Here is a 13,311-nt window from a genome sequence, read left to right as displayed (position 1 = left end):
CACGCCAGGCATGGAGCTGGACACAGGGCTTGATCTTACGACCCTGAGATCATGACCTGAGACAAAATGAAGAGGCAGACACATAAGTGACTGAGCCACCCAAGCATCCCTCCATTTTAATTTTTTTTTTTTAAGATTTATTTGAGAGAGAGAGGGGGAGAGAAGAGGGGGAAAGGGAGAGAGAGAGGGAACGAAGCAGACTCCCACTGAGTGAGGAGCCCAACATGGGGCTTGATCCTATGATCCCAAGATCATGACCTGAGTCGAAACCAAGAGTCGGATGCTCAACTGACTGAGCCCTGTTTCAATTCTTATAATGCCAGATGCCCTTCCATTTTAATTCTTATAATGGCTTCTTAGCTATATCTTTTTATAATATACTCTAGTGGTTGTTCTGGGGATAAAAATATGTATCTTTACTACTTAGAGATAAAACTGTAACTCTTGAGAAACATAGATAATTTCCATTTTACTTCCTCTAACGTTTTTACTGTTGTCATATATTTTATAGCTAAGTACATTACATTTAAATGTAAAGTCATATGTCTTTTGAAAAAATTGAAAGAAAAAAATAAAGTCCTTTATATTTAGCCTCCTATTTATGATAGCTGGTGCTCTTCTTCCTTACTGTAGATGGGCTTTCATCAAGGGTCATTTCCCTCAGTCAGAAGAATTTCCCTTAGCATTTCTTACAGTGCAGGTCTGGTGGTGAGATTCTCTTAATTTTACTTTATCTGAAAGTGTTTTTATTTTACCTATATTTTTGAAGGATATTCTCCTACTGGACTGACATTTTTCTTTCAGTACAGTTGACCTTTGAGCAACATGGGAGTGAGGGGCACTCATCCTGGGCAGTCAAAAATCCAAATATAACTTCTGACTCCCTTAAAAACTTAACTACTAATAGATTACTGTTGACTGGAAGCCTTACCAGTAACATTCGATTAACACATATTTTGTATGTGAGTTGTATTATGTACTGTATTCTTAAAAAAACTAAAGAAAATGTTACTAAGAAAATGATAAGAGAAAATCCATTTACAGTACTATATTGTATTTGTTGAAAAAATCTGTTACGTGGACCCATGCAGTTCAAAACCATGTTGTCCAAGGTCAACTGGACATTGTCTCCAGACCCCCCATTGTTCCTTCCTGATGGAAAGTCAGCCATCATTTGTCTTGCTGCTCCTCTTCACGTAACATGTCTTTTTTCTTTTTGGATCCTAACTTTCTCTGTATGTATCTTCTGTTTTCAGCCATTTGATTATGATACGCCTGTGTATACTCTTTATATTTATCCTACTTGGGATTCACTGTATTCTGGAATCAATACTTAGTGTTTTCATCACATTTTGAAAGTTTGCAGCCATTATTATTTTTTTTAATATATTTTCCCCCCATTCTTTCTTTCTTAGATTTCAATTACATGTATATTAGACTACTTAGTATTAATTAGAGGTATATAAGAATATTCGACATTGTGCCTTTGGTCACCGAGGCCTCTTTTTCAACTTTATTATTTTCTCTTTTTCAGATTAGGTGGTAGCCATGGATCTGCCTTCAAGTTTCCAGGTCCTATCTTCTGTCATCTTCAACTTGCTGTTAAGTCCACCCAATAAATTTTTTAGATGTTAATTTATAATTTCAGAGATTGCACTTACACTATTTAGAATTTCTATTTGTTTTTTTCACTTTTTTTATTATGTTATGTTAATGACCATACATTACATCATTAGTTTTTGATGTAGTGTTCCATGATTCATTGTTCACGTATAACACCCAATGCTCCATTCAGTATGTGCCCTCTTTAATACCCATCACTAGGGCAACCCAACCCCCATCCCCTCCCCTCTAGAACCCTCAGTTTGTTTCTCAGAGTCCATAGTCTCTCATGGTTCGTCTCGGTTTTATTTCTTACAGGTTGCATTTCTTTGCAGAGATTCACCATTTGGTCACTCAGTATGACTATCTTTGTTTGCTAAGTCCTTCAACACCTTAATAACATCTGCTTTAAAGTCCTTTTCTGCTAATTTCAACATCTGAGTTATCTTGAGGACTGTCTATATTGTCCAGTTTTTCTTTTAGTTACGTGTCGTAAGTTCTGTTTATTCACGTCTAATAATTTTTTGTGTTCTGAGTATCGTGAATGACAAACTGTAGAGACTCTAGATTTTATTCTCTCCTTCTGAATGATGTAGACTTTTTCCTCTCAGCCCCCTTGAGTTTGTGAAGGCTCGGTTTTATACTTGGTTAGTGTGAATCTGATTTAGTTTTGGTCTTAGAGCAAACCCTTAATCATGCAACAAAGTCTTTACTTCTAAGGCCCAGCCCTTCTGTAGTTCTAATGGAAAGCCTGAGCTGTACTCTCAAGTTTCAAACTCCAAATATAGCACTCCTCATACAGGCAGGAAATAAAATCTCTCCCAGCTTTTATCATCTTATAACTTGTCTTCCACAGGCTCCGTGGAATTTCTACTATATATTCAGAGTTCTAAGGTCAGTAAAACATTTGCAGCAAATTAATATTCAGATTTGGAGGGCTTCCTCCTCTATGGATCCTTCTTTTCCTGGAATTCCACCCTCAAATTCCACCCCACTCCGACCGCCCCAAACTCTAGCCACTGAGACCATAAGCCAATAAAACTGTAGTTTTCTACTTAAGTTCTAGCTGTCCATTATGGATTAAGGGCTGCCTGAAGTAAAAAGCCATAAATGTAGACTCACCATGAGCCATTCAAGAATCAAATCCCCTGGGGCACCTACGTGGCTCAGTTGGTTAAGCATCTGCCTTCGGCTTAGGTCATGATCTCAGGGTCCTGGGATCGAGCCCCGCATTGTGCTCTCTGATCAGCGGGAAGCCTGCTTCTCCCTCTCCCTCTGTGCACGTTCTCTCTCTCCACCTCTCTCTCTCCACCTCTCTCTCCCCCTCTCTCTCTAATAAATAAAATCTTTTTTATTTATCTTTTTAAAAAGATTTTATTTATTTATTTGACAGAGAGAGACACAGCAAGAGAGAGTACACAAGCAGGGGGGAGCGGGAGAGGGAGAAGCAGGCTCCCCGCTGAACAGGGAGCCCAATGCGGGGCTCGATCCCATGACCCTGAGATCATGACCTGAGCTGAAGGCAAACGCTTAACGACTGAACCACCCAGGTGTCCCAAATAAAATCTTTAAAAAAAAAAAGAATCAAATCCCCTTCAGTTTCAACCTATTCTTGGAGCTGGAGTTTTCCAGTGTCCTAAACAGTTTTTAAAATTCTGTTTGTGGTTTATAATAGTCATCTTCAGGACAGATTAGTCTTATACAAAGCATTCTCATTAGCAAACTATATATACTGTTTACCTGGAAAAAAAATCAGATGACTGAATGTGAGGGAAATTTTTATTGCCAGTGTTAGATACAAGATAGAAAATCAACCTAAGACTTTCTGGAGATGACAGCAAAGAGTATCTACTAGTATTTAAGAGTTTGTACATATGTTCACAGCCATTAACTCGTCTGATCCTAATAATTACACTGTAGAACTGCTGAAGCATTAGCTACATAAAGATATTAGAGCTCAGATAAATTAATTTATGTGCTGTGAAAGCAAGTCTTCAACCTATTCCTCCCACAACACTATCGATATCTTTATGATAAAGAGTCTCATATCCTAATTCTGTCAACAATGAAATTACAAGTATCTTCAGCATTAAGATATTAACTTGTAATCAAGCTGTTAGCCAAATCCATCTTTCTTAAAGCGGCCACTGCACAGTTAGATTTTTAAGACCGCTTTATACTCTGTATTTTGTATGGAGCCAAACACCACTGATCTCTGAGCACTAAATTGTAAGAACACTTTCCCCAGCATAAATTTGTTTAGAAATATCACCTTTTTGAAATATCATTCTCAAAAGCATCTTATCGACATGATTTTTTAAATTGTAAAATATTAGCGGGGAGAGAGACTCATTTTTCATCCCAAAGTGATTATTTTAAAAATAATCACCTGTACTTTCAATAAATTTGATTCAAAGTACTACTAAAGAGAGTGCAAGGGATTTAAAGTTCTATTCATACCCACTGAAGACTACCTTTCTACCTTCAAACTCCCAGATTGTCATCATAGCCCTCCAGCTAGCTACTTTAAAACTTCTCACTATTGCCCACATATGACTGGCCCTTTCACACTACTTACCGGGCTTTTGAAAGTTATATTCCACCTAGAATTTCTTTCTCCCTCACGATGTCTAGAACTCTCTTATTCATAAAGACTCAGCTCAAGTATCTTTCCAGCATAAAGCTAAGTTATTCACACAGCCTAAGAGCTCTCATAACACTATCCATCATTTAATTAAGAGGCTAATGAAAAAGTCTCCCCATTAGTCTTTGAGGTGCCTGAGAACAGGTACACTTCTTATTCATCTATCTCTAGTAGCATGTACAGCATAGTATACAGAAGGTGCCCCCCAACAAGTTTTTCTTGAATGACTGAATGATTCCTATACTAACTGGTGTCTCCAAGAGCAACACACCTCACTACCTCACACCTATATTCTGGTGACAGCCTCACAAATATGTTCTCTGCAACCATCCAGGAGCCAAGAGTTCCAATAAATTCCGGGCATCATGCTCATATTAATCTTTGACTTACTTTATAGCATGCTCTGCTCTAAAATAGTTTCCCTTTGCCTGTAGATAGAAGTTCAAAACCTCGAAGCCTAGAATTTACAGACTTCTAGAATCTGGCTCCCGTATCTCATTCGCTTCATTACCCCACTTTCAAGCCTCCTGATCCTGCCCTCACCTAGCCTATATTCTGCCCCCATTTCCACCTCTGTCCGCCAATTCTTCAAATAACTCAGCACAAGTCTCACACCGTCCATGAATTAGCCTGAAGATATCCCAGAAAAATCTCTCATACAGATGTTACTAACACTAATACTCTGCTTCTCATTCAACACTTACATTTCCTCAATCTCTGCTTCCTTAGCACACAAAAAAAGCATGATGTAAATGATGAAAAATGTGAAAATACCTAGCACACTCACTTACCAAATGGTTGTGCATGGGCTAGTGAGATAACTCTAATTTTAAAAAATTAAATCTGAGAATAAAATGAACAAAAATCAACATAAAAGAGAATAATTTAGCCCCTGTATAGATATACCAGTCTTATTATAAGTCACATGATGGTTTATGTAATCATAAATAGAGGAATACTAATTTGAAAACCAGCTCTGTCCAAAAAAGAAGAACAAAAAGTGTTCTGGAGCCACAGAGGCATATTATTTTGAAGGATGGAAAGCTACAAGGGCTCAGAAACTAATTTTCATTCTCTGATTTTTATCCTTAATAAGAAACACTTATGATTAATAATTTATTTTTCCAGCCATCTATGAAGTAAATGTATTCCTCAATATACATTAATGAATTGGTATTTTGGTTTAAAAATCAATACCTTTTCACTTTAGTTAAGAATGCCTTCCCTAGAGCTGAATCAATTCAGTTCAGTTCAATAAACATTAACTGAGCATTTTCTATGTTCCAGGCTCTTCGTTAGATCTAAAAACGAGTACAAAGTCAATGACACTCAGGAGTTCCAAAGTGAATTAGGAGACAGACAAAAAAGTAACCAGTTCAAAATAATAAGCGTATAAAACAGTGAAGCTATGTACAAAGTCTTGTGAAAGGACAAGGGGACAGAAACAGCTTCACACGATATACAAAGCAGAGATTTAAAGGAGGAACAGCAAGTGGAAGAGGGAGGGAGGCACCGAGAAGTTAAAAACAATCTAGAAAAGCAGGCACAGATTGGATAATGGAAGACACCACAAACCAGGGTAAGAGCCTGATTTTTTATTTCCTCTGGGAAATGGAGAGGCTGTGAAACATTTAACCAGTGGCATGCCCAGGTAAGTGTTTTATACCTTCACAGTGGAAGCTGTGAAATTTACTCTATTATATATATTTACTGAGGGCCTGCGACATGCCAGGCTTTGATGTGGCAGTGAAAAAAAGGAAACCTTCATTTGCTTAAAGTGTAGTGAGTGAATCTATGTTCAAATAAGCAAGACTAAAAACTGTCAGCACAGAAAAAGGCAGTGATAAAACTTTATATCATTAATACCAACTACTAAAATACCTCTGCCATCTTTGTAAGCACTGTAATATGTTAGGTAAAAATAAAATCTTTCTCAACATCATGAGTCATCAGGGAAATGCAAATCAAAACCACAATGAGATGCCACTTCACACCCACCTAAGATGATGATAATCAAAAAGACAGATAATAAATGTTTACTAGAATGCAGAAAAACTGGAATTCTCATGCACTGCTAAGTGGGAATATAAAATAGTGCAGTACTTTGGAGAACAGTCTGCCAGTTCCTCGAAAGGCTAAACATAGTTACCACATGACCCAGCAGTTCCACTCCAAGGTGTATACTCAAGAGAACTGAAAACATGTCCTCCCTAAAAGCTGTACAGAAATGTTCATAGTACCATTATTTGTAATAGCCAAAAAGTGGAAATGTCCATCAACTGATAAATGGATAAATGGAATGTGGTATATCCACATTATTTGTGAATAAAAAGAAATGAAATACTTACACATTCTACAATATGAATGAACCTTGAAAAAATGGTCAGTGAAAGAAGCCAGTCAACAAGGGACCACATGATGTTATATGAAATATCCAGAATAGGCAAATCTACAGAGACAAGAAGTAGATTAATGATTGCCTTGACCTGGCAGGAGCTGGAAGGAGTTGTCACCTGGGGGTGACAACTAAGGAGACAAAGTTTCCCTCTGGGGTAATGAAAATATTCTAAATTTGATTGCACTGATGGCTGCACAGCTCTGTGAATGTACTAAAAGCCACTGAATTATACATTTTAAATGGGTAAACTGAATGATATGTGAATTATATCACAATAAAGTTGTTTTTACAAAATTGTAATCATTAATGATCTCTTCAAAGTCCTTATTCCTCTTTCCTCATGAAGCCGGATGACATTTTTCCCAGCAAAGAATGTATAATAATGCAAGAGTGCTAGACAAATACCAAGGTTCAATTTTCTACTGGCAATTCTTTTTTCTAAAAAAACTAATCTTCTAGTTGTTCAGCAGAAAACAATTTATTTCTAGGATATCCAAATAAGAGAACAGTAGCTTTGACCCCTTTGGCACAAAAGAGGAGTTCGTTTTTCAAGAACATCAAAGGCTAATAAGTTTTTCTGTCTAATTAATCAGTTTCATCTTCTATAAGTCTTCATCTGATCACTATTGTAAGAATTTTCAATAACTACACTTTAAATTATAAACTATTGGAAGTAAAATGAGGAAGAAAGTAGTTAGATTTCAAGTAAGAAGAACTGGCTCTAAACTCTTCTATGTAACAGCTACATGTCCTCAACCAAATCTTTAACTTCTCTTAGCATTTTTTTAATCTGCAAATTGTGAATATATCAGTTCCACCAGTATCTCAAGATCTTGGTTAGGATCAAATAGTACTTGCTAACAGACTCTAAAACTGTTCATCACTCCAATGTAAGCTAGTAAAATCTGGGACACTGGTTATATAGTAATAACACCAAATGTTTGGTAACTTGAACTAGAGAGGTCCAGAGGCAATGAAAGTCAAAAAGGGAAATAAAGAAATAATGTTAAAATGTCAAAACTCTTGGGGGCGCCTGGGTGGCTCAGTTGGTTAGGTGACTGCCTTCAGCTCAGGTCATGATCCCAGGGTCCTGGGATTGAGCCCCACATCAGGCTCCCTGCTCCGTGGGAAGCCTGCTTCTCCCTCTCCCATTCCCCCTGCTTGTGTTCCCTCTCTTGCTGTCTCTCTCTCTCTGTCAAAAAATAAATAAAATCTTTAAAAAAATAAAAAATAAAAAAATTTTTAAAAATGTCAAAACTCTTGGAAAATAGGGGACACCTTCCTTTATAATATGCAAAAATATGAGTATGAAAAAATTCTATATGTAACATTTACACCCACATTTTAATTAGGATTTCTGAAATATACTGCACAAAAATAAATTATTTCTTGTTAATAATTTTAAATAAGTTATAATTGCTGACAGTTCTAAAGTTGATGTTAAGGTAGTACTTCAACCTTTATTTGCTTGTAACCACACTCCTATTAGCCCAGGAGTCTTGAGATATTAAACACGCTGCTAAGGATAGCAGCTACTGGAAGAGAATAACACACTGAAAATTCACCAGTTAAAAAAGGGAAACTTATTTGCATGTGGACATAAGTGAATGCGTATTCATGCAAACAATAAGTGAGTTCCAAGTGATCTGGTATGTTAATGCATTTGGCTGACTACCAGCCCAAGTTAGTTTTCCCATCCTCTTATATTTTATTTTTTCACCCTTCAGTCTAGTATTGTGGGAAAAACATACACAGGCATGCTATTCGGCTTTACTGCAAATATATGTCTCCAACTTGAGCTGGGGTCCCATGGTTATTTGGAAAATCATTTTTGTCTCTAGTCTTTTCTTTCTTCTACTTTCTAGGGCAGCTATAAGCATTTAACATTTATTTTCTGTAGGCCTCTTCCCTATCACCTCCAAGCCTCATTTGTACCAATAAAGAAAACAGAAGCCATAGTATGTGTTTTCCTTCAACCTCACTTACAAAACTTAACTATAATAGTATCCATCCTGCAATCATTCACCAGAATAGTAAATAATAATGTGATTCATTGTTTATTGATCATCTGCCATATGCCAAACAGTGGGCTGAATACTTTATATATAATAATTTAGATCCTACAATAATCTTAACAAATACTTTTGATCCCATTTTTTACAATTACAGGAGTGAAGTTCAGGGAGCTAAGTAACTTGTTCAAGGTCTGTAGCTAATGAGAGGTAGAAAACAGATGTGAATCCAGGTCTGTCTATAACTGTGTCACCATGCCTCTGAAAAGTGTTCTAAGGTCTCCACTTCTACACAGGGACACCACATTCATAAATTATCTTCAATACTGTATGATCTCTCTTTCCTAACCAGTGCTGAGAAAAGATATCTAAATTGCTATACTTAAGTAAAAAACATGGCTAATGCACTTTCTTTTCATTTAAAAACAATTTTTTTTTTTTTTTTTTTTTTTTTTAGCGAGCACTCATGCACATGCATGAGCAGGGGTGGGGGGATGCAGAGTCAGAGAGAATCATAATCAGGCCCCACGCTCAGCATGGAGCCCAACAAGGGGCTCAATCTCACGACTTTGAGATAATGACCTGAGCTGAAATCAAGGGTCAGATGCTTAACTGACTGAGCCACCCAGGCACTCCTAAAAATATTTTTAATAAAAGCATATATATGTTATTTACATTAATAAAATTTTTTGAAATGATTTATTTATTTTAGAAAGAGTACAGGAGGAAGGGGCAGAGAGAGAGGAAGAGTGAGTCCCAAGCAGACTCCCGTGCTAATAAGCACAGAGCCCAACGTGGGGCTAGATCTCATGACCCTGAGATCGATCATGACCTGAGCAGAAACCAAGAGTCAGACACTTAACCAACTGAGCCACCCAGGTACCCCTAAAATTTTAACTTAATGTAAATAAGTGTTTTAGATCTACTTAAAGACGTGGGGTTGAAAAATTGACTTCCACTGAGTTTCTAAGAAAAACTTATACCAGTTTATGCTGGTAAGTTATTCATCTACAAAGTGGAAAAAGAAAGATGAAATGTCCAGTTTCTTCATTTCTCTAGTAATTTCTCACTTTGGCAGAGATTCATTCCTTCAAAGGTAGAAGTGGTTTAGCAACATCTGCAGGAAGAACCTAATGCTTTAAGAATTGTGTCCTCTCTTTAATGGTCCTGACACAGGTATAGCCCTAATTGGCATCATTAAGTTTTCTCACATAACTTTTAGTAAAACTTCATCAGTCTCAGTCTTTAATGGCTCATCAAGGCACATGATTTATGGTGCTGTTCACAGAGAAGCTTAATTCCCTACATCCATATCATATCAAACCCTTTTTTCTTCAGCTGTTAAGAATTACCCTGTAAGCACCCTGCGTATAAGTACTAGAGCCTGTCTTGTTCAATATTGTATCTCCAACACCCATACAGAGGAGATATTCAATAAACATCTGTTGTAATACATAGTAGCAAGAGAGTAAGAGAATATTGTGTAATCTGCTGCACTTTTGACAAAATGTCCCTGAACAGTTACATGAATCTATTGTTTTGATTACTATGAAGTATGATATCAAAATCCAGAGCCTATTACAGTTTTAAGCTCTAACAATAAGATTAGTTTGTTTCTATAATACTTAGTTTGAAAATATTTCAAAGCATTTTAAAAACATTTTTCTCATCTCTTTTGATTCAGAATAAGGCAAATAGTGATCAAGGAACAATTTGTGTATTTTAAATTTATATATACATATATAACAATATATTTTTATACAGCTTAATCTATACCTTTAAAGAGTGGGTTTTCTTTCACTCAGGTCAGAATGTAGCCTCTTAAATCCAGAAAGGATGTTAATTATATCTGCAGTTCATAAACACCTTGTCAATCACTGATACAATTCAAGAACTCCATACATATTTATTGCCACATTCATTTTTAAACAAATATTGCAAAAGATTACACAGAGTATGACAAATGTCACCTAAATGCTAAAAGCCTGTAAATATCAATTCATAATGGTAGGTTCCTATCATTAAATATCAGCTTCTTGTCCACTTTCAATTTTGCTGAGTGCCACCCACTTATAAATTATTTATAATGATTCAAAATACCCAGTTACATTCTTCCTATCACTTCTCAATGTTTCTCCCATCCCCTAAAATCATGATTTGAAAATTAAACGTAAGAACAATTTACAGACCTCCATCCATCCTTTTGGAGATAACTGAAGGCTCCATCCACAACACTCGCAAAGAACTGGCCTCCGGTGATGAAGAGGGTATTGATGGTGACTAATCGACCTCTTAAGTTGGGCGGGGAGACCTCTGCAATGTACACGGGCACGGTCATGGAAGCAATGCCTGTGAAGAAACAAGGAAAAGTCAACAGAAGGCCCTTACTCACGATTTCTTTGTAGTTATAAATACTGATGCTAGACAAAGACACAGAGACACACCCCTGGTTTTCTACTTTAAAGTTTACCAGATACTTAAAGATTCTGTTTATAACTAGTGACTATTGCAGATAAGCCAAGACATAATGTGGAGATCCCCATTTTCAGATTATCACTTGAAAGCCTACAAATGAAACTACCTTTAGAGTTCTCAGATAACTTTATAATGTATATAAAGCATGTTTTGTAATTTTTGTGGACTAAAAATAAGAACATGCTCTCTAGATAGGATATAATTATCAAAATATTTTTAGTCTATATGGAAATGTAATCAGACAATGATGAGAATAAAAATTATCCTAGGAGCATATTAACTACTCAAAAAGTCATCATTTCTAGCAGATACACCGAAACTCTTAATTGGCTTACTAATAAAAAATCCATACAGCAAGTCACCCTACTCGACTGGCTGGGTATAGATTTCTGAAGTAGCTTACAATGGACAATACTTTGGTAATTTAGAGTCCTTAAGAACAGATGATCTTAACCACAAAATAGATGGTTTTATGGCTAAGGTATATTTGATTATACCTGCTTAAAACATGTTTCTATCTGAAATTAATGCAGCATAACCTATGGTAGTAGTTCCAGAACTTCACTGATCACTAAATCACTTATGTAGCCTTTTTTTTTTTTTTTTTTTAAATAAGGATGCTCTCACCTTACCCACCCCAGACCTACTAAATAGAAAACTAGAGATGGGAGATGGGTCGATCTTTTAAAAATCCTTCAAGTGGGGCGCCTGGGTGGCTCAGTCTGTTAAGAGTCTGCCTTCAGCTCAGGTCATGATCCCAGGGTCCTGGGATTGAGCCCCGCATCGCGCTCCCTGCTCAGCTGAGAGCCTGCTTCTCCCTCTCCCTCTGCTGCTCCCCCTGCTTGTGCTCTCTCTCTCTCTCCCTGTCAAATAAATAAAATCTTTTAAAAAAAAATTTAAAAAAATAAAAAAATAAAAATCCTCCAAGCACTCCTGATGTTCACCATGTACTTAAAAAACTACAGTTCTATTATAGTCCACAACTTTAGGCTAATCCAAAATTATTTCTTAAAAGAAAATCTTGATCCTCTTGGCCATATCTAGCTCACTTCTCAGTGGTACTTAAAATTTCCAGGTATGTCTTATTATGTAATCTAAAACTAATATCTAATCAATACTTGTCAAAAGCTAAGTGAAAAAAAAAAAATCAAGCAGGATTATCTAAGAAAATGTAATCTTCTTCTACTTGTAGATACTATAAATTGACCTCTAGATTAAGCCAGAACATCAATGGGTTATGTAAGATACCAAGGAGAACTGCTTTTAATGAGTTAATCATTATAATGCCAAAAAATAGCCTATATTGAAAGTAGCAGCACCAAGATACCTGTTGCTGTATTTTCTGAACAAGGGCTGCTGACAGTGCTATTTACCACATTGCAGATAACAGGACATATTTGTCTATAGTCTCGGTAACTACAACAGTTGTGCTCCCTCTCTGTGTTTATGGGCACTATAAATCACACAGCGGTCTTTTATTTCCCTCTTTATTAGGCACTCAGAGATGCCCACCTCTACACTAAGTGTTTTGGTATTTGGTATTCATGGTATTTACTCTGTGAGCTAAATTCCCTCCTGATGTCAAAACTGTCCCCAATTTCACCTGTTTTAGACATGTTTTGCCATATTTTTATTTACTTGGTTCCATCTTTGAACCAAGCAAATACATGGACAGATAAGATTTATTTAATATATATCTGCTTCTGTGCTATTGAATAACTACTAGTAATAACTGCACACAAGTCAGACCATTAAATCTCAGAACTATACACTCTGTAGTTTCCCCAAATATTATCTGCTGCTGTAGTGCCTATCGGTATATATAAATATACATGAAAAGAATCAAGATTTTATGAGTTTTGTAAAATAAGCACATGTTAGTAGACAAAGTATGAAGAGTCTTTACAATTAAATCATCACCTAAACAGCTGGAAGTTTCCATCTGACTGCTAATCAATTTAAGAGAACACATCATACTAAATTGGCTTTCATCTAACTTGGAAAGAGGAAACATTTGATGCAAATGTTGACAAATTAATTGTATATTCTTTTTAGTTCTTTTACAATGAGAACATCTCAGTAAGATTCCAAAAATCAGACAACAGTAATTGTCTGGATTTCTCTTGCTGCTGGTCTGGCTGTAACAGGAATTCGGTTGCTCTCTTTAGCCAGACATCTTG

General features: G+C 36.3%; 1 protein-coding gene across 1 annotated transcript in view; it reads right to left on the bottom strand.

Annotated features, from left to right (window-relative positions):
* The window catches only part of SLC2A13 (solute carrier family 2 member 13), a 359,809-nt gene that overhangs the window by 296,887 nt on the left and 49,611 nt on the right, over nucleotides 1–13,311 (bottom strand). Inside the window, exon 2 of the mRNA XM_035027907.1 lies at nucleotides 10,846–11,005. Within this exon, the coding sequence (XP_034883798.1) occupies nucleotides 10,846–11,005 (160 nt within the window). The remainder of the gene's footprint in view (nucleotides 1–10,845; nucleotides 11,006–13,311) is intronic.

The sequence above is a fragment of the Mirounga leonina genome, unplaced genomic scaffold, assembly GCF_011800145.1.
Source record: "Mirounga leonina isolate KUSES-001 unplaced genomic scaffold, KU_Mleo_1.0 Mir_201, whole genome shotgun sequence".
Taxonomy (NCBI): domain Eukaryota; kingdom Metazoa; phylum Chordata; class Mammalia; order Carnivora; family Phocidae; genus Mirounga; species Mirounga leonina.
The sequence above is the reverse complement of the archived record's forward strand: the minus strand, read 5'-3'. Positions and strand labels throughout refer to the sequence as shown.